A 22026-nucleotide genomic window follows, 5' to 3' on the forward strand; every position below is an offset into this window, starting at 1 on the left:
TAAAAGCAGAAAATTATAAAAATAGCTAGATCCCATTTAAACCAAAAACTGTTCATTTAGTATTTTTTTATTTAATTTTGTTGTGCGTGCTAAAAAATAGTTTACTGTGAAAGTGTCAGTGTTCTATTGTACATGATTTTTAAAAATGAGCAGAGGGAAACAAATACTAAAATTATTGGAACTAAAGGATGATTTATGTGGCACTCAATGTATTATTAAATTTCTTATCTTAATTGGCAACTGACATGTCTATCTCAACAAAAAAGTATATAAAAAAATTTAAAAAAATAAAATACAGGATCCTTTGTAAAAGGTATATTTAAAGACCCAAATAATGGTTACATCACAAAACAAAACGTTTTCGGAATAACAAGTAATCCATCATCAGTGTTAAGCCAATAACATGCATGCGTGAGCCACCAAAAAGTTATGGGTAAAAACCCTTTAAAAGGTATAGTTGGCACTCAATTTTCAATATGTGAGGTTAATCCCTTTCATATCACATCCACGTGGGTTAGAGTCCTGTGTTGCCCTGGGTAATATCCAGGAATATTTGCAACATCTAACTATTTTAAACATAATATATAGTATAATATAAGATCTTATATCTTTTAAAGGGTTTTTACCTATAACTTTTTGGTGGCTCACGCATGCATGTTATTGGCTTAACACCGATGATGGATTACTTGTTAATCCGAAAACGTTTTGTTTTGTGATGCAACCCTAATTAGGGTCTTTTAAATATACCTTTTACGAAGGATCCTGTATTTTTTGATTTATGGTATACAGCCAGCTACAGGAATTTAATTTTCCTCGTGGATTGTTAAAAAATTATATCTACGAAATAAATTATTTTTCAAACTCTTTCAAACTAGTTTGACAAACAGTTTGAATTTTCAAACCTGTATTTTTCAGACCAGTTTGACTTGACTTGAATTATTTGTCAGAAGGATTGACTTGAGTTTGACTTGAAATTAAGTCAAACTCAAGTCAAATTCAAACATTCAAATCAAACTTGTGCAACTCTAATTAGATTCTTATTCGTCAAATTACAAATCGAATATTTCAACGTGAAATAACCAAAAAATTAAGCATTTTTTCGGGAAAAACTGATCAAAACTGTTGCGAGTGTTTAGAAGAAGCTTTATTTTTTTTTATAATATATAAAAGTTTCTAGCATCAAAATTAAGCAAATTACGTTTAAAATAATATTGATTTTTTATGCAATGTGTTAGGTGTAGTTAAAATGACTTGAATAAGTCTCTAATCACGAGTGTATGTAAACTTTGAACAGCCATACCAATTTTTGTCTTGCAGAAAAACAAAAAATTCCAAATTATTTAGAAAAACAAGACCTACATATATTTTTGTTCTTCGTGGTTTTTGGTATCACTAATACCAACATTTTTTTTACTTTTTTTTTCAGAAATAAGTACCATAAATCGTCAAAATTTACAGATCACATAAACAATACATAAGTAAATTGTAACGCGGTTACCACTAATTTCATTTGGGGCGCTAATTAAAGGGTAATTTTCATGATTTTTTTAACAAAAAAGGGATAATTTTATCTTGAGTGTAATTTGCTTAGTTTTGATTCATTTAATTATATATAAAAAAAATAAAGCTTTTTAAGCGCTGTAAAAAAGTATTGGTGAGTTGACATTTGCGAAAAACCAACTAAAAACGTTTTTTTGCTTGTTGAAAGATGAATATTTTCACTCACAAATAATTCGAAAATTATTGACTTGGTGAAAAATAAAATCTTAAATAAAAATTAGTGTCTTTCACTGTCAGGGGTCAAAAGAGGTGGCTTTCACCCCTCAAGTAAAAGCAACCCTCGGCTCAAGTCCAAAAAGGAAGCAGAGTGGTAAGAGTAACCTAAATCCAAGTGGTGGTGAGGAAAATAATACACTCCAAAACGGTAATTTACCTTATGTATGTATTATTTTTATTTTACTTATCATCTGTCCGGTTTGTAGAATACAGTGACTCTGAGTATTTTTTTATTTCTAAAAATCTCTAAATACTGTTTACATTTTTTAAGTTTCTTAAAATTTGCAGCACCTATAGTTTCGGTCATTAATGTTTAATTTATTTATTACCTAATCTGCCAAGTCTTGTAAAACCTCTTATCTTGTAAATAACTTTTCTCAGAAGCTATACGTTGGAAGCTTAAATCCTGCCGATATATTTTTTTATTTTCAAATTTTCACTGTAGTACGTTAATACTGACCTGACTATTGTTTTATAAAATTTCAATTTTGGTTCTCTTTATCTTTATTTTGTAGCCTCCTGTTTATTGTTCCACATATCATTTCACACACATAAACGTTTACGTTTACGACTGTATGCTCAGGTATTTTAATCTCTTGTTTATGTCCCTAGCTGTAGTCATTGCAGTAGAGTAATTTATCACAGTTTCTTTTGAAAAACATTTATGGATACTTTTTAGCAAACATTGTAGTGAAGACATAATGGAGCAGAAGTACTGATAGGAAATTAAGCTATTTAAAACACAGTTGTATATACAGGGTGTCCTGGAAAATAGTGCGTTTCTTTAAGGTATGGATAGAATACACAATTTAGAACAAAAAAGTCCAGTGCCATCTTTTTCTAAAGTTAATCTTTCCAAAAAAAGAAGATTACATTGTTTTCCATAAACCTGTACTTTAATGTTTAGAAATTTAAATAGCCTGGCAACATCGTACGCACTACGGAATAATAACAGATAATACGAACTCGTTTATTAGTGGAGTCACTGAAGGTTTTCACCTCCGATTTCGTTGAACCTTCATATATTTTCATTAAAATTGGTGAGTAGATAGAAGATACTTCAAGTAACAAAAGTGACATTATGCCAACTTGCGCTTTTACCCTGGGGGTGGATGCCACCTCTTCTCGTGAGTGAAATTTTTTTATTAAAAATAATACCAGAAATTATAGAGGGGCAACTTCTAAGCAAAATTTGTTATATAAAGTTATTAACATAAATCAATACTTTTTGAGTTATTAAATATCAAAGATTTTATTTTTCTTAAAAAAATGCATGTTTTAAAGCTGTTTTTCACGTATTAATCAAAATCTATAAACTTTTGTAAAAAAGCTATTATTACCAAAATTAAAGATAATAAAAAATTTAATACATTCCCCACTTAAAGAACTAAACTTATGTTATTTCAAAGTGAGTTATGGGTAATTGAATGTATATTTTTTTTCGACGAGGACTCAAATCTAAGTATCCAAGCTTACATAACGGGAAAACGATGCATTTTATAGAATATACCTGTTAAACACTTGTCAAAGTACTTCGGAGTACCTATCAAATGAGCTCCAGTAGAACTTAATAGCATCAAAATAAAGCAAGTTATGATGAAAATAAGACAACCCTTTCGATTTCTTTAGGAAAAAGTGAAAAATAAAACATGCGCCATTTCTACAAAAATTAAAATTTGTAGTAATCCTCACAAGATTTTCTTTAGGTTAATATAGTTAATGATTTCAACAATTTTGACCGGTTTAGAATGGATATTTTTGAAAAAAGGATATAATTTTAAAAATCACAATTTTTAAAATTATCTTACTTTCCGTTTCTTTTGATAATAACTCCAAAAATACTCAATAAACGTAAAAAATGATTTATAACTAAATTTTAGTTTTTTAGTTTCAAATACTTTACCCTATTTATTATTTCTGTAGAATAAAAAATAACTGAGATTGAAACGTTTAAAATTTTAATTTTGCTGCGAGAACCATGTAACCGGGGCCATTTAACCTTTTATTTTTTAAAAAAGTAAGAGGTTTAAAATACTAATTTCGATGTTTTTTAATAGCTCTTGGAATCAAATTTTAATTAGATTTCAGTTAAACCTGATATATTAAAAATTAACGGAGTTATTTACAAAAAAAAAACAATAACATTTTTTGGAAACATTTTTAAAAGATACATTTTGAAACATTTTTGGTGCATAAATTGTAAAGCTATCAACTTGTTCGCGGGCTTATTTGATATACATAGTAGCTTATAATAAGTTTATGTTATAAAATGCATCATTTTCCCGGTATTTAATCTTGAATACTTAGATTTGGGTACTCGACGAAACAAATATACATTCAATTACCTATAACCCACTTTTAGTTAACATTGAAAGGTTTTTCTTGTAAGGAGTTTATATTTTTTATTAACCTCAATTTGGATAATAATAACTTTTATGTAAAAAATTATAGTTTTTGAGTTATTTATAAAAATCGTTTAAAAACATGCATTTTTCTCACGAAAAATTAAAATCTTTGATCTTTAATAACTCAAAAAGTTTTGATTTATTTTAATAACTATATATAACAAATTTTGCTGAAAATTTGTCCCTCTATCGAACTGTGGGGTTATTTTTAATAAAATATTTTCATCCCCGAGGACGGGTGGCATCCACCCCCAGGGTAAAAGCGCAAGTTGGCACCATGTCACCTTTGTTCCTTGAGATATCCTCTAACCACTCACCAATTTTCATGGAAATCGATGGAGGTTCAACGAAATCGGAGGTTATAGCTCCTATCCACCTTCAGTGACTGCACTATGTGATTTTTGACAGTACATAGATATTTAAAATAATCCAACCTAATAGTACTTATATTCCGTCCGCTATAACTTTTCCCATGCGGTACGATTCATTTTTAATCAAATTAAGTCAAAACAAAAAGTGAAACGTATACAAAATAAATATACACATCGACGTTCGTTTCAATTTATGTTTTGACTTAATTTGATTGAAAATGAATCGTACCGCATGGGAAAAGTTATAGCGGACGGACTATATGTATTTATTATTTGTTTTTTTTTTTGTTATTTGTTTAATATAATTATTTTTTTAAATGTACTGAAATACTTATTGCACAATTTTAAACGAATTACACATCTTTTAACATAAAAACACATCTTTTAACTGAACTAATAATTATGTACATATTTAGTAATCTTTAACCTTTAACTACCCGCGCATCAAGTTATAGCATAATTACACGCGTGGCGTACTTTATACGCCACAAGAAAATACACTTAAAAACGGCGGATTTGTTTATTTAAAAAAAAAAAATACACTTAATTGTTTGTTATAAACCTTATTCGGCATCAGTGAATACTTGGAGTTTCTTCTTAGTAAGCCAATAGGGATTTATAACTGGAATCATGAAATAACTGGATTCCATGATAAATAAAATTACTAATAAAAAATTTTTTGAAATGTGATTTTTTACAGAAGAAAAAGTATTGTTTATAAAGAAAAATACATTTTGTGCCATAATGACTAAAAAACAATTGAAATATGTACTTATATTACTACTTATATTAATATAATCGTGGCGTATATTGTCCACCCCAGAAACAACAAATAATAAACTGTAAATTACGATTTTCCCAGAAAGCCGATTATACCGAAACTAAAACCAAATTGTAAAGCACATTCCAGTGATAGGTTAGAGAGGTAAACAAGGTAAAAAATTAAATTTTTAAATATATTTGCAGTAGAATTCTTATATCTGGCGTATAAAGTACGCCAGCGCGTGTAGTTAAAGGTTAAATGTGTTGAATGCTGAGGGCTTTAACATAGATTACAGTGGAAATAAATACACCAGATGCTTACTTGAGTATAATTATTATACCCAATAAATGTTAAAAGTAACTCACTTTTACGAAGACATACATTTATACGACGAGAAATACCGGCAAAACCTTTTGAAAGAAATTATAGTATGTCTCTAGTGATCTGCCATAAATAATCAACATACTAATAATAGGTAATGAACTCACGATTCGAAAACATTTTAGGCATTGGTACTAAACAGCATTCTTCCAAACTATCTGTTTACTAAAGATGGAACTGTCTACGTTTAAATTTTCGTACCTCACAGAGTTGCCAGATTTTAATTTGCATACCAAAATTTATTTTAATTTTTTGGTCAAACGGTACCATTTAGAAAAAAATGTTATAACAGTTTTTTGTTTTACATGGTGCCCTCTACCTATACCTTTAAGGAACGCACTATATTCCGGGACACCCTGTATATTCCTATTATTAGCCTCTTCTACTAAATAACTTCTTTATTTGAATGGATGGATGAACTCTTCTATAATCATATACTCTTCTATATTAGAATACTCTTCTACATGGACTCTTCTATATTAGCATAATATTATATACCTATACGGGTGTATGAAAAGAAACGGGACAGATGCATATTTCGCGAAATTAACATCGGATCGAAAAATTCGAAAACAATACATTAAAAAAATCTACCGAATTATACCAAACACGACCCCCAGCCACACCAACTAGAGCGGGGTGGGGGGCAGCTGTGCAACTTTAAAAAGGAATCCCCATTTTTTATTGCAGATATAAATTAATTATAAAAAAATCAGAAAGTTTTATCAGGAACATTTTTCCTCATTGTTGGCAGATGACGCTATAATCGAAAAGACGATTTATTATTGTACCATAGGTAAATTATAGAAACGGACTACCTAATATCTCGAGAAAGACACTTCCAAATGAAAAACCAAAAACACGTTTTAATATGTTTTTAAAAATCTATGGAATGGCATCAATCACGACCTCGCACTTTTAGCCCCTGGGGATGGGGCGGGGGTCAACTTTGAAATCTTAAATGAAAAACCACATTTATCTATACAAGTTTTATTTAAATATTTTTCGGTCACGATATAGTCTAATCACAGAAAAATATAAGTATATCCTTTTTACTACAAAAACACGCTTACGTCAGTCAAGATGTGTGACGTCAGAGCACTGTCAAATGATTAGAATGTGACTTTTCATCATGGCCATATTTCTTGTACAGTGAGAAATTAGCCATTATTAGGTACTTGTCAGAGATATTTTTCTTTGGTTTTGTTTATTGTACCAAATGATATACAGTATCTCCCTGTAAGTTGTATCCATATGGAAAACTTTTTTATTATTAATTTTACGAAAAACAGTTATTCCGCATAAAAAGCTCTGCATGGTCCAAAACCTAAGATTTAACCATCAAATAACAATTTTTTTGAATATGATACGAGGTATGTCAGAACGTTTGAATTTCACTCAAGAGTAAAGTAGTTTTATTTTTCACAATATTAAAAATTGTAATTATGAAAAGTTGTTTGGAATTAAAAACTATATTTTAGTATGCAATTACATCCTTTTAATTGATTTTTTTTTTAATTATGGATAACTAGCATTATTTTCAGTTATTTCAATTCAGATAACTCTTTTACTATTATTTTTCGAAAAAAAGTGATTCTTAATAAAAAGTTCTGAATGGTCTAAAACCTAAAATACAACCATCTTATGTCACATTTTATCAATTTTATACGAGGTATGTTAAAAAATATGAATTTCGCTCAAGAGTAAAATACGTTTATTTTTCACAATATCGAAAATTGTTATTATGAAAATTTATTTAGAATTAAAAACTATGTTTCAGTATGTAATTACATCCTACTAATGGAAATATTCTGAACTATAAAAGTATTTTACTTTTGATCTAATTTATCTTTTTTGACATACCTCGTATAAAATTGATAAAATTTGATATAAGATGGTTGCATTTTAGGTTTTCGTGATGCAGAAGTTTTTATTAAGAATCACTTTTTTTCGAAAAATTAATAATAAAAGAGTTATCAGAATTGAAATAACTGAAATAATGTTAGTTATCCATAATTTTTCAATTTTTTTAAATTAGAAGGATGTAATTGCATTTTAGGATATAGTTTTTATAGGGGAGTGCAATTAGAACGAAAATATGCATTGTTTCGGAAAAATTCAAACAAGCTTATATTTTTCTAAAACTTTTTTTGTTAGTTTATATACATGTTAAAGAAAAAAGTTCTACTCGCGGATTTGGCCGCTAATTGTTTATTAATTGTTTAAACAATAACAATTGTTTTGTATTAATAATTTTAAAAATATCGTTAAATTCATCATTTTACTTTGATCAAATATGTTTCTATTTTGTTTTTGATTATACTGAATCCGAATATGGCATTGCAATTTGAAAATTCTTATACAGAAGCTCTTAAACAGTATGTCTGCGTAGCTAGGAACCACATATGGAAAACTTTTTTATTATCTATTTTACCAAAAAAAGTTATTCTTCATAAAATGCTCTGGATAGTCAAAAATCTAAAACTCAACCATCAGATATCAAATTTTATAAATTTTATACGAGTTATGTCAAAAATATGAATTTCGTTAAAGAGTAAAGTACCTTTATGTTTCAGAATATCAAAAAAATGCTATAATGAAAAGTTGTTTGAAATTAAAGACTATGTTTAAATATACAGGTACATTATTCTAATCGAAATTTTTCTTTCAATTTTTTCTCAAATTACGGATACTCATCATCATTTTATTACAATTATGATAACTATTTTATTATCACTTTTACGAAAAAAAGTTACTCCTCATAAAATACTCTCCCTGGTCTAAAATCTGAGATAAAACCATCAGATATTAAACTTTTTTAATTTTATACGAGCGGAATGGGACGTTTCATCGCCGCCGGTTCATCGCCGCCGTTTCGATGCCGCCGGTTCATCGCCAGTCCATTTCATCGCCGTCCGTTTCATCGCCGTCCGTTTCATCGCCAGTTAGTCAGTTGATTTTGTATTATGGGAGATGACACGACACGACGTTAAATTCAGTTCAAAACTTTTGACAATTAAAAAGATAAAAAATATTATTATTTACTGTTCTTGTACTGTACTGTACTGTACTCTAAATTTTTGTACAGAAATTTCGGGTTGTTTTCGAATTTAAGCAACAGTTTCTCTTGGTTGGAATTGTTGACCGTGAAATTTAAAAGATTATCATTATAATATATTTCATATTATAAAAGTTTAAAAGTCTATTAAAAGATTAAGTATGGCAACGGGAATGGTCATTTCCTAGAATTCCTAATTAATACTAAAAATAAATTATAAATGTAACTGTCGAAAACTCGGAAATATATCAGATAGCGATTAACTGACTGGCGATGAATCGGCCGGCGATGAATGGGCCGGCGATGAATCGGCCGGCGATGAATCGGCCGGCGATGAATCGGCCGGCGATGAATCGGCCGGCGATGAATCGGCCGGCGATGAACTGGCGGCATCGAAACGGCGGCGATGAACTGGCGGCGATGAAACTTCCTAGACCCTTATACGAGGTATGTAAAAAATATGAATTTTTCTTAAGAGTTAAGTGCCTTTATTATTCACAATATTTTAATTAAAAGGATGTAATTGAACACTAAAACAAATTTTTTAATTCCAAACAACTTGTCTTAGTAACAATTTTGGATATTGTGAAATTTAACGATATTTTACTTTTGAGTGAAATTCATATTTTTTGACATACCTCGTATAAAATTCATTAAATTTGATATTTGATGATTGGATATTAGGTTATATACGATGCAGAGTATTTTATAAAGAATAACTTTTTTTCGTAAAATTGATAATAAAAAAGTTATCAATAGGTTCCAAGTTACGCAGACATACTGTAAAAGAGCTAAAAGAAATTTTTTTGCTGAACATTTATTATTGTTGAAGTTTATTATTAAATGTATTTTAGGTAAGTTTTCCAGAAAAAAGTTTTGATCACTTTATATAAACATTTTTTTAGCTGGTAATTTTCGGTTTTTGTATTACATTTTTGTTATCTTTCTTAATTTTCTCAAAAATAAATAGTCTATTTCATTTCTAAACTAAAATAAGTTAGTGCATTTTAAAGATTACGTCCCAAGCTTTAAAAAAACACTTATAAAATTGTAATAGATCTATTCAAACTTGAGTAATACCGTCTTAAATTGGTGGTAATTCTATAAAACTACGATTTAAAACTAAGATTTCAAAAATTACATTTTTTAAGACGTCATATCATTTGAATTAAATTTTTGAGATTTTTTTTTTAAATCAAACATCATTTAGTACGATGCTTGAAAGGTAAGTTGTGCAAAATTGAGGGTTTTATAAGAAAAATTGTATTAGTTACACATTTTTAAATCATTTTTAAAAAAAATTCATGTAAGGCTCATTTTCCGCCCCCACCGTACTTATGCTCATACATTTTATTTCTTTTTATTATAACCATAAGATAGCTTAATTATTTTTCTTTTGGGCTCAGTTTGCAAAATTTCATTTCATCCATTAGTTAAAGAATTACATTAAAATCACTCAACCGTGCACTTCGCCGTACGCTAGTTTACAGTGCGCCAATGTTTGTGAGAAGGGTGACTTTAGCGTTATAAATAAAAAATTATAGAAGATACAGATTTAATTTTAGATAATTCTTTATAAAAAGTTTTTTTTTGTAAAATTTTCTGAATTTTTCAATGGTCAAGTCAGTTTTGTTCTAAAATTTATATTTTCGGAGTTATTTAAAGAAACATCAAATTTCGTAGTTCATTTGTTTAATACAAAATGAAGCACCCACTTCTCGAGTAGAACTTTTTGATATGTTGTTTATTAAACATTTCTTGATGAAATTACAAAAAAGTTTTATCTTGTTTGATTTTTTCTGAAGTGAAAATCTATATGCACTCCCCTATTAATTCCAAACAACTTTTCATAATAGCAATTTTCAATATTGTGAAAAATAAAGCTACTTTACTCTTAAGTGAAATTCAAACTTTTTGACATACCTCGTATAACATTCATAAAATTTTATATCTGATGGTTGAATCTTTGGTTTTAAACCATGCAGAAGTTTTTACAAAAGAATAACTTTCTTTCGTAAAATTAATAATAAAAAAGTTTTCCATATAGATACAACTTACCATACTGTAAAATACTGTTAATACTAACTACATGGCCATACTGTATGTAATTCTTTATTCTAATTAATGATGTCAATCGGTATTCGTTACTATTTTATTGTATATAATAATGTTGTTATGGGCCATTCCACGAATATACGCCTGTTTTGGATTACTTCGACAACGAATATTTTACTGTGCAACAAAAGAAGTACGAAAGTAAATGGCGCTAATAATTATTCCAATAAACAACAGTAAAATATTCGTTGTCGAAGTAATCCAAAACAGGCGTATCTTCGTGGAATAGGGTATAGTTAATATATTTAGGCAAGTAATGAAAACCGATTGACATCATTAATTATGATAAACAATTATAGATATAGTCGGTTCGCTAAACTCAGGCACAACTGGCTAGTGATTTTAGTAAGTAATTTTGTCAATTTAGTAAAATTGGCAAAAAAAAATTACTAAATCGTTAATAATTACTAAATAGTTAGTAATTTTGCCAATTTTGGCAAAATTGGCCAAAAACAAAACAATTACTTACTAAAATCACTAGCCAGTTATGTCTGAGTTTAGCGAACAGACTATAGATATTATTTGTACATTAAGCAAAACCAAAGAAAAATATCTCTGACAAGTAAGATGCCTAGCTTCTCACTGTGTAAGAAATACGGCCATGATGGGAAGTCATATTTTAATGTTTTGGCAGTGCTCTGACGTCAGAAATTTTGACTGACGTAAGCGTGTTTTTGTAGTAAAAAGCATATACCTACAGATCGAAGTCTGCAAAGTAATATTGATGATACTGAATGCAGTTTTTTAAGAACAATGTTTTTTACAATCAGAATCTGCAACAAAAAATATGGGTTCCTATTAAAGTTTTCAAAATATTATCATCCACCTAACCCCAAGGGGGTATGGCGTGGAGTCACGTCTGATATAATTCGATAGATTTTTGAAAAATATATTTCTCGAGATATTAGACCATTTACATAATGTTCCTAAGATATAAGGATAATTTCTAAGGCGCTTATAGCGCCATATGTTAGCCATTTTAAACATGTGTCGAATAAAAGTTACTTATTTATTAAAATGGGGGTTCCTATTTAAGATTTTAAAGTTGCCCTCGCCCCACCTCCAGGGGATGAAAGTCGATAGATTTGTAAACAATATTAAACCCAGGGCCGGATCTACAAATTCTGGGGCCCCCTGCAAGAAGTCCTTTGGGGCCCCCTATACGGACTTACCACAGGGGTCCCTGGTATGAAGGAGAGGGGGGCGTGTGAACCGTGAACCATATAACATAACTACCCACCCCCGGACCCTCAGCCCGACGGGATTATGGATGATAAAATAACTGTAAAGGGATCAATAGTTTTAGTTTTTTTTTTTATGTTACTACATTCTAAATTTTCTCGTGACTGGTCTGATTGTTAGATTTAAGTCTGAAAATAAATTAAGTCTAAATCTCTGATCTCGGTCTCCTCTCATTTGACCTTGTGAGTAAAGCCTCCCAAAGATGTATAACCAGCACAGAAGGTAATGGTAAGAAGATGTAATGGATGTAATGATCCCAGATGTATGGTAAGAAGGTAACACTTTTTCAAAACAAATGCAGAAGTAAATGAAATATAAGTCCAGTTAAATAAATAATACATAGTATGGTTGCACAATATTGAAACAACCTTAATTGAAAAGGTAAATAAAACGAATAATTTAATATTCACATATGAATGTTTATTTTACACAGAATTGGTGTAATACAATAATACAATTTTCTTACATGCTAGTTTGTTTGCAACATTTTTTAAGTTAAACGAGGCAACATATTAAATAATTCTTAATGAAAATACACCTCTTTTAAAATAAGTTTGCGAAAATTGTTGTTGAAAATTATAAATTTCTTTAAAAATTTCAAATACACTTTTTGATATACTGCACAAATTTAAATTTTGATGATACATGAAACTGCTTGATTTAGTAGTTTGTTTGGAAATTATTTTAAGTTAAATAAGCCAATATCTAGAATAATTGGTTATGGTAAAATTAAAAATACTACACTGCAAAAACTTTCCTTCTAAATTTAATTTCTGCAAAGCATTGCACTAACGTACGCTTGTCTAGTTGTGAGGCTTCTCTTTGGTTTATCGCCAACATTCCAAGATCGCTAAGTCTGTCTTGTCTCATTGATGTTCGGAGATAACATTAATTCTTTTTAGCACTGAGAACGACCTTTCTGCAGATGCCACTGTTACCGGCAAAGTCAAAAATAACATTAGAGCAGTCTGTACTTCTGGAAAACTTGTAGCTAATGTGTCAAACTCAATCATTAAAAGTGAAGCTAAGTCATAAACCGTTTTCAGTTTTGATAGCTCACATTTAAATCCACTTTGAAGGGATATAAGTTCAAGAGGTAGCGATGGCCCTATGTCTTTTTCGTACAGTCTTTGCAATTCTCCAGCTTTTTCAAAGATTTCTTTTTCAGTTAGCTTGACCAGAACTGTTGGAAATAAAACAGAAAACAGCTGGACAACATCTCGAACAGAAGAAAAGCGGTCCTCAATTTGACGATTGACTATGTCCAAAACAGCGTAAAACACTTGCACTCTGAAGGCCTCTTCACCACTTGAAAACCTGAAATCTTCTGCTAGTTCATCAAAGTGTCGTTTTACTTTGCGCTGCCTGCTTTGAGAAAACATTGGTTGTACGTTCCATTTACGTGCTCTAAGTGTGGCTTCGTCTTTGTAGGCCTCGTAATCTTCCCTCATTTTCTTGAGCTCAGTTTGACTTCTTTCAAGTACTCTGGCAGCTTTTTCTAAGTCTGTTTCCTTGCCTTGAAGAAACTTAGACGTGATGTTTAGCTGTGTAAAAATCTTGGACAACACTACTGTCAGCATTACAAACTGAAAGTTATCAAGGGATTTTGCAAGTGCTTTAGCTTCAGAAACTTCTTCTTGCTTGTTACTCTCAAGTATAATCTTCGTAAGAGCTTTCATAATGTCCAAATACCTTACATTAACTGCTAAAATCGAATCATGTCTTGATGCCCACCTAGTTGGATTCAACTTCTTCAATGTCACTTCAGATTCACCCGTTAATGACGACAAAATGTCCCACCTCTTAATGCTGAGGCCGAAGAAAACATAAAGAGATTGCAGAGTTGTGAAATAACTGTCCACTGCTCTCACTTCCTTAACAGCATCATTGATGCCAAGATTTAAATTGTGCGCATTGCAGTGTACATAAACAGCAAGTTTTTCAATTTCTTGAAGTCTTTTCTGCACACCTGTGTATGGTCCTTTCATAACCGACGCACCATCGTAGCCTTGTCCTCTGCACTTGTGTATATCCAAGCCCAGGTTTTGTAAACAGTCAACAACTTGGGTGGAAAGTCCAAGTGCAGTTGCGTCTTTTACATGGAAGAAACCAAGAAATGATTCCTCAATACTTAATTTCTTATATTCTTCAAAATTACCATCTTCGTCTTGCCTCAACTCTTCAAAGAAATTCGTATAACGAATCACAAAGCTCAACTGGTTTTTCTTGCCAAGATCTTGTGTTGTATCAACAATAAGTGAAAAAAACCTTGCTTTGTTGATGTTTTCAAGGAGCTTTCCTTTCAATTATCAAGACATACAGTTAATGATTTGATTTTGTATGTCATGACTTAAGTATCTAGTGTGACCCTTCGGCATGCTTACAACCTGTGCCATAACAGTGTCATACTTGGCCAACAGTTGTACTAAAGATAAAAAGTTTCCCTCATAGTTACCGTTATGCTCTTGAGAACCTCTAAAAGCTAGTGAATTTTTAGCCAACGTAAGGGTAATATCAAAAAGTCTTTCTAAGACCTGTGCCCAAAACAGATCTTGAGATTGTTGTTCTGAATCTACCAACTTATTTATTTGTTTGCTACATTTCCATCGATGGAAAGCTTTACAAGCATGAATGTGATTTTCTGAAGTACTGTGAGTTTTGATTTTTTTTGATAAGCCTTGCCAATCTTTCAAACCAGTAACCCATCCGTGGTTAGTCTCGCCCAAGTCTGAAAATAACCAACACGGCAAACAATACGCACAGTCTTGAAGTGTTGAGTAGTTCAGCCATTTGACAGAATTAAGTTGACCTGCTTTTGGATCTGTATTATAGTAAAATGAAGAGAAAGACCTGTTTTTGCTATCTTTTGGAAATGGCCCTTTTGGCTGACAACTTCCTGTTTTTACTATAAATGTTTTTAGTGTGGTCGATAAACTGATTTTCTCAAAATGACCTTTGTCTGTGGGATTTTCTTTGCCTAACAATGAAGCTATAACCTCAGCGTCATGATCCCTCTCAATATCAAGAACTGTGTAAGTTGACTTACCAGCACTGGGACCTATTTTTCTGTCTTCTTTACTTTTATCTTCAATATTACCAGTTTCCAGTTCCAACATAACTTCATCTTCATCCTGAATATTTATAATTTGGCAATCCAACTTACTGCTGCTGGGTTCGGGTTGTACTTCGTCTTCTCTTTCTGCTTCATCTAAATCAAACAAATTATGTTCAGAATATTCCTTAAGAATGAAAATAACGTTTATAATGGAAATGTCATTTCTGTGTGTGCAATATGCAGACGATCGTTAGCGAGTGTGAAGGGTAAAGTGAATCTCTAAATGAAAACGAAACTGAAACAAATCTTCCTACCCCCAAATTTTGTTTGTAAAATTTTTACTAGAAATATTTGAAAGAAAATCTACCAAACATTATATGTTTTTGAAATCAGCACAAAATTTTGAATAAAATAAAATAATAATGAAAAATATATACAAAAGAAGTATGCCACGCTACAGTACTTAGAACTTCGTGTACAAATCAATGATTATAGTTACCTGCTAACGTCTTTTCATTGACTTTTTTTGATGACATAAAGTAACTTTCAACACTTTTATTAGTTTTTTTTAACTGTTCTTCTTTCTGTTTCTTTCTCTTGGAAACGCCACTCTCGTAATCACGTTTACAACTCATTATGACGCCAAGAAGTGAGAAAAGACCTGGATCAGCCTACAATAACAAAAGGTCTGCACTGACAGACAACACAACTGACCCACACAGTGACAGTGAGTGAACTGAACTCAAAACCATAGAGCGCTGCATGGTCCAAGGTCGACCGGTCGTGACTCATCACTCATATGCGACAAGCACAAGCATACGACGTATTGAAAACGCCGCTACAGTCTGCGCACTACAAGCACATCGCCGCTTCGTTGTTTACTCGTTTGTTCGTGTTTGATTACGTGTTACAGTATTTATGTGATTTAATTTTTATTTTTGACGATCGTGGTTGATCCGCAACGTGGTTAATCCGCTCGTGGATAATCGGGACTATCGGGAGTCTACTATTAGTATAAAATATTCAATACATGAGAAATAAAATCGATTTTTCAGAATCATAGAAAAATCATGGGGGAGGGGGCCTCGAAGGGGCCTCCACCAGGCCGGGGCCCCCCCGCGCCGCGGGGTTTCGCGGTTTCTAGATCCGGCACTGATTAAACCCATGTCTTTCAATTCTTCAATCTAATGATCATTTTGCTAGATACTCGACCGTCCCGCATTATTCACACACTCTATATATTTACAAAATGATGTATTTAGTTCAAAGCTTTCGAAACAAAATCACTTTACAAGCAATAACTCCCTCGTATCATATTTTTCTTTATAAAAGCTGAGAGTATCTCCAGCTGGATCAACATTGCAAACATCGCCCATGGCACGTATCTGCCGATGAATGTACGGAAAACTGTGTTAAACAGTTTTAATCGAAATTTTCCGAGTAGACGGTTTTCATGTTGCCCACCGAGTGCTAGAATTTAAGTAAAATTGAAAACAAACAAATAGCTTGAAGCTAATCGACATTTCCATTTATAAATACCAAACAAAATAAAACCAAAATCCTCCACAATCCTGTTGTAAACAGTAATTGAATCGACAATGGTATAAATGAAAAACCAATAAAGACTTATGGGAATTGTGTTACCATTGACGCCTAGTGAAGATTTAATAGCATTATATACCTGTTTTGTGGATTTTGATAAAGCTTTCGATAAAATAAACTATGACCATTTGATTGTTATTTTCAGTAACATGGGTATAAATAACAAGAGCTTTGTATTAGCGTACCGTAACATACAATTTAAATTTATATTAATTTGTGGAAGAGATATATTGAAAATGAGCAGTAGGTATATTATAATAAACATAAAGGAACATTAAAATTATTGTATAAACCATTCAATATCTTTATTAAATATTGTACAATATCTATACTAAAAATTGAAGAGATGAAGAAAATATATCAATGTGTTATTCAAAGACAATAGAAAACAGAACAGATGGAAGTAGAAGTAGAAGATGGTGGGGTTTTAAAGATATGAAGACAGCAATTTAAAATGACATTAAAAAAAGCAAAAATAGTGCATCAGTAGGTCCAAATCGAATCCCAGAAGACAGAATAAAATGCATAAATGATGAAATTTTAGACACTGTATACTAAAATACTGTATACCTACACTGTATACAATAAAGATGCACTAGAAATAAACAAACCAAAACACGCTAAATGCTATGAGGAGCACTCCCGAATCATGATTTACAATGTAGATTATGTTACCGTTAAACCCCGATTTCAGTTAAAACCCGAATTTACTAGGAAAACTAGTTTCAACTAGGCGCTTAAGACAATTATAGTTTTAACTAGTCAAAACTAGATTTGATTGCTTAATTCAGTTAAAACTAGAAATCCCGAACAAATTTCATTTAGAGTAGTTTATACTAGTTTAATCTAGTTTTTACTGGAGTTACTAGCGAATATCAGTTAAAATCGTTGCCAGAAGAGACAAATACGATTTGACTTTTTCGGAGTAGGGTTAGTGACGAAGGCGGTCGGTCGGTAACAAACTAGTGTGTGCAACTGTTCAAGCAAGCAAGCAATTTGATTCAACCCGACCTGTGGGATGTGTCCACCCTATCGAAAAAGTACATTCGGGTGTAACAATTCATTGGAGCGAGGTGTTTTGACCCGAGTATGAACAGGGATCACCCCACCTCGCTCCAATGCCCCAGGCCATCCCTTTCCCCCCCATAGCACGCTGATGCGCGATGGGGGCACAACTATCGTAGCCAAGTGCTCTTCACAATGGAATCCTGGGTAATAAGATTCCATGTGATACCCTAATCGAATGCAAAAAACTAGGCCAGCGTGAAGCGCTCTGTGCCTTTATCTTCTTACTTACTTATCCGCGGAAACTAAAATTGCTTGCTTGGGCCCCAAGTCATTGTACCGAGCCCCATTGAGCTCTGTCCAATGACTTGTTGCTCGAGTTTTTTTTGAGTGTTTTTTGGTTTTTTATATTTTTTTGGGGGCTTACGCCTTTTTTGTATTTTATATATTTTTTTGGGGGCTTACGCCCTTCTGTAATTTTCTATTACTGTCTTACCTTGAGGTGATCGTGGTATTGAACCTACGTGTGTTACGTTATCTTCGGCACTTGTTGTTTTCGAGCTACGAACCGTTCACTGTTTTCACTATTTTTCCCATTTCACAATATTTGCTGTTTTGGACGTTTGTGCTTCCATCGGTGGAACGCATCGTACCCTAGCATCTCTCGCAGTATGTGACTTGGGTGGTGCTCCAGTTCCGCGAATTTGACCCTTGCCTTGTCTGTAATCATTTCGGTGACTCTCACCTGTTGAAGTTCTTTGAACAGGAATCTTTCTGCTACGTATCTTGGGACTCTGGCTGCTTCTCTTAAGCTGCTGTTATGGACCGCTTGTATCTTCTTTTTGTGGGTGTTACATACTTGGCCCCATGCGAGAGATGCGTATGTTAATACCGGTAATATTATGCTGTTTATTAATCTTAACCTTGTTTTTAGTCTTAGTTTACTTTTTCTGCCTGTGAGTCCTCTTAATGTTGCTCTCGCTATGTTGGCCTTCTGGACTGTGGCTTCTACATGTTTTTGGAAGGTTAATCCTTTGTCCATGATGACACCTAGGTATTTAGCTTCATTTTTCCACTCGATGGGGGTGTTCTGCACTGTCAGCTGTTCTTCTGGCTGTTGTCTTCCCTTCTTGTATAGTACCGCTTGCGTCTTTTCTGAGTTGATGGCTATCTTCCATTTTATACTCCATTCCTCGATGTCTTCTAACGCTGTTTGCAGGTTGGTCACTGCTATTTCTACATTTCTGTGTTTGGCCGCTATCGCTGTATCATCGGCGTAGAGGCTCATTAGGGTCCCTGGTGTTCTAGGTACGTCAGCGGTGTATATTGTGTACAGCAGAGGTGACAGGACCGCTCCCTGTGGCACTCCAGCTTCCGGGCTCCCGAGCTCGGACAGGACTTGTCCTATCCGAACCCTGAAACTCCGGTCGCCCAAGTACGAAGAGATCAGTCTCGTCATCGCCCCGCTGTACCCATATCCTCGCATTTTATAAATGAGCCCCTTATGCCATACTCTGTCGAAAGCTTTGCTTACGTCCAGGAATGCCGCTCCAGTGTACTGCTTATCATTGAAACCAGCTGCTATGTACTCAGTTAGTCTGAGTACTTGTAGCTCACTGGAGTGCTCTGCTCTGAATCCAAATTGAGCTTCAGGGATTATCTGTAATCTATTTGTTTCCGCTTGCAGTCTGCTGAGGATGATTCTTTCCACTATCTTGCTGATAGCTGGGAGTAAGCTGATTGGCCTGTAGTTCTGCGGGAACGTGTGGTTTTTGCCAGGTTTTGGGATCATGATGACATGGGCCTCTTTCCATCTGTTTGGGAATCTTTTATATCTGAGTATAGCGTTCACTATGTTTGTAAAATACACTATACCTTTTCTGGGTAGGTATTTCAGAGCTCTATTTGATATTTGGTCTAGACCAGGCGCTTTTCTCGGAGAACTGTTTCTTATATGTTCGTTAATTTCTTCCGGTGATGTTGGGGGAATAATGTCTTCCGGATCCTCTGGTACCTCTTCTTGCTCTTCTACTTCTTCCAAGAAGTCATCGTCTTCGTCTACATGGAAGTTTAGCCTGCATTCACTTTCGAGTGTGGACCTCATCGCCTCAGCTTTTTCTTCTATGAAGTATACTATGCCGTTTACTCCGTGTAATGGGGGGATGGGTTTTCTATCGCTTTTTAGCATTTTCTGAAGCTTCCAGACGTTTTTCATGTTTGAGTCTGTTTCTTCCATCTCTTGTACGTAGTTTTCCCATTTTTTGCTGCGGTGTAGTCGAAGAGCCGTCTTCACCTCTCTATTTAGTGTATTTGCCCAGGTTTTGTCTACTCTGTTTCTCGTTCTTCTGGCTATTTGCTTCGCTCTGTTCTTTTCCCTTATAAGATCTTTTATTTCTTGTGTTATGTCTTTGAACCTTCCCGTGTGGATCTCGACTTCTTCTTCCGTTGTGCTGTTTCTGATTGCTTCTTGTATGATGTTTTCTAATTCTAGGACTTTTTCTTCTATTTGTTCTGGGTCGGTTAGAATTGGTACTATATTTATTCTTTCACTAACTAGTCTTTTGTAATTTGTCCACTTTATTTTCTTTTTAGTTCTCTTCGGTTTGTTTGTTTCTTCCCATGTTCCTATTTCTAGTAGAATGGGGTTGTGATCTGTGGTTCCTTCATTTAGTGTGATTAATTCTGTTTGGAGTCCTAGGTTTTTAGCAACAACGATGTCTATGTGGGTGGGAAGTCCATTTCCTGGGAATGTGTGCAACTGTTGATTTTTCTGCATCGTTTTTATTGGTTATATTACACTACTGTGTATTATTCACCATGAGTGATAATGTCAAAGATCAGGTTGAGAGCAGAGATATCAGAATTTGGAAAGAACATTTTTTGGAAAAGATCTTAAAAAAGGAACATAGCGAGAAGAAAGAAAGTCACTACGATATTGTGACCACAGCATGTACAATAAATGAATGCCCGAAGTACAAGATGCGGAACTGTCTGCCCAGAAAAAACTAAAACGATTTAGAATTGTTGAAGTTGGCGAAATAAAAAAGTTGGCTTCTAGAATTGAACCCATCAAATATTATGTACCTGCTGAAGACATTTTTGACATAATTGAAGCAGCCCACTTTGCTATTGGTAATGGAAGTTGGGATAGGTTGAAGACTGAAACCGCCAGAAAATACGCAAATATAACAATTGGTATGTTCAATAATTTTATATTAATTTGTGAGACCTGCCAACGGAAGAAGAGTAAAGCAAAGAGGGGTCTTGTGTCGAAACCTATATTGCATTCAGAATGAATAGTTGCTGTTAGGTAGATTTGATCGATATGCAATCACAAGAGGATCACGGCTACAAGTTTATTATGGTTTATCAAGATCATTTAACAAAATTTGTTTTGTTGAGACCATTACAAAGTAAGAGGGCGGACGAAGTTGCTTATCAATAATTAACGGATATATCCTTGACTTTTTACATTCATGCATTTTACTTTCCGATAATGGCTGAGTGTTCGGTAATGCAGTTATAAATGCGGTAATGTCATACTGACCTAAGGCGAAATTAGTTCATGGAAAACCAAGGCACAACCAAAGTCAAGGTTCAGTAGAGCGAGCTAACTAAAACATCGAGAAAATGTTAGCAGTCTGGATGCAAGACAATAACAACAACGTGGTCAAAGGACTTGCGTTTTTTACGTTTACGATCTTGTCCAGTATTTTACGTTTTAGAGAAATTATTTACAAACAACCAGAGCAGCAAATTATTTACCGAGTTTTAGTTGAATGTAGAAATTACTGCAAAGTTTAGTAAAAACTAGTTTTGACTGAAATATGTTTAGTCTCAACTAGAATTAACTGAAAATATTTGATAGTTCTAGTTTTCACTAGTTAAAACTAGAATTGTCTAAAGCCAATAGTTAAAACTAGTTTTCCTAGTAAATTCGGGTTTTAACCGAAATCGGGTTTTTACGGTACATATATACAGGGTGCGCCAAACCTCTGGTCTTCTTTGATTACGGCTAAACTATGAGATATACAAAAAAATGTTTATAACAAAACTAATGTTATCAAAGAGGTCTATAATTTAAAATTATTTTCAATTATACAGGGTGAGTCAGAACGACGGTATGAACCAAAGTTGTATTTTTTTAAATGGAACACCCTGTATGTTAAATCATTTTTGAATATATTATTTAAAAATATGAAAAATTTGTATAAGGTCTTATAGGCCTAAAGTTAATAATTTTCGAAATATTT

General features: G+C 32.8%; 2 protein-coding genes across 2 annotated transcripts in view; one reads left to right on the forward strand and one right to left on the reverse strand.

The window, feature by feature from the left end:
• The window catches only part of LOC114329730 (uncharacterized), a 909636-nt gene that overhangs the window by 172359 nt on the left and 715251 nt on the right, over nt 1-22026 (forward strand). The gene's annotated exons all lie outside the window — the stretch shown is intronic.
• Nucleotides 12978-15801, reverse strand: LOC126891168 (uncharacterized). Its single transcript, XM_050660354.1, has 4 exons — nt 15666-15801; nt 15158-15319; nt 14134-14410; nt 12978-13920 (listed from the first exon to the last, which is right to left on the reverse strand). Exons 1-4 carry the CDS (start codon nt 15799-15801, stop codon nt 12978-12980), a joined length of 1518 nt encoding a protein of 505 aa, XP_050516311.1.

The sequence above is a fragment of the Diabrotica virgifera genome, chromosome 1 (genome assembly GCF_917563875.1).
Source record: "Diabrotica virgifera virgifera chromosome 1, PGI_DIABVI_V3a".
NCBI classification, from domain to species: Eukaryota; Metazoa; Arthropoda; class Insecta; order Coleoptera; family Chrysomelidae; genus Diabrotica; species Diabrotica virgifera.

Excerpts from the sequence above, each read along its gene's own strand:
- LOC126891168 (XM_050660354.1), bottom strand. The coding sequence starts at position 15,801 with ATGAGTTGTAAACGTGATTACGAGAGTGGCGTTTCCAAGAGAAAGAAA. Across the intron at positions 15,320-15,665 it reads CAATGAAAAGACGTTAGCAG|ATGAAGCAGAAAGAGAAGAC; the intron begins GTAACTATAATC and ends TGTTTGATTTAG. Across the intron at positions 14,411-15,157 it reads AAAAATAGGTCCCAGTGCTG|GAAAGCTCCTTGAAAACATC; the intron begins GTAAGTCAACTT and ends GATAATTGAAAG.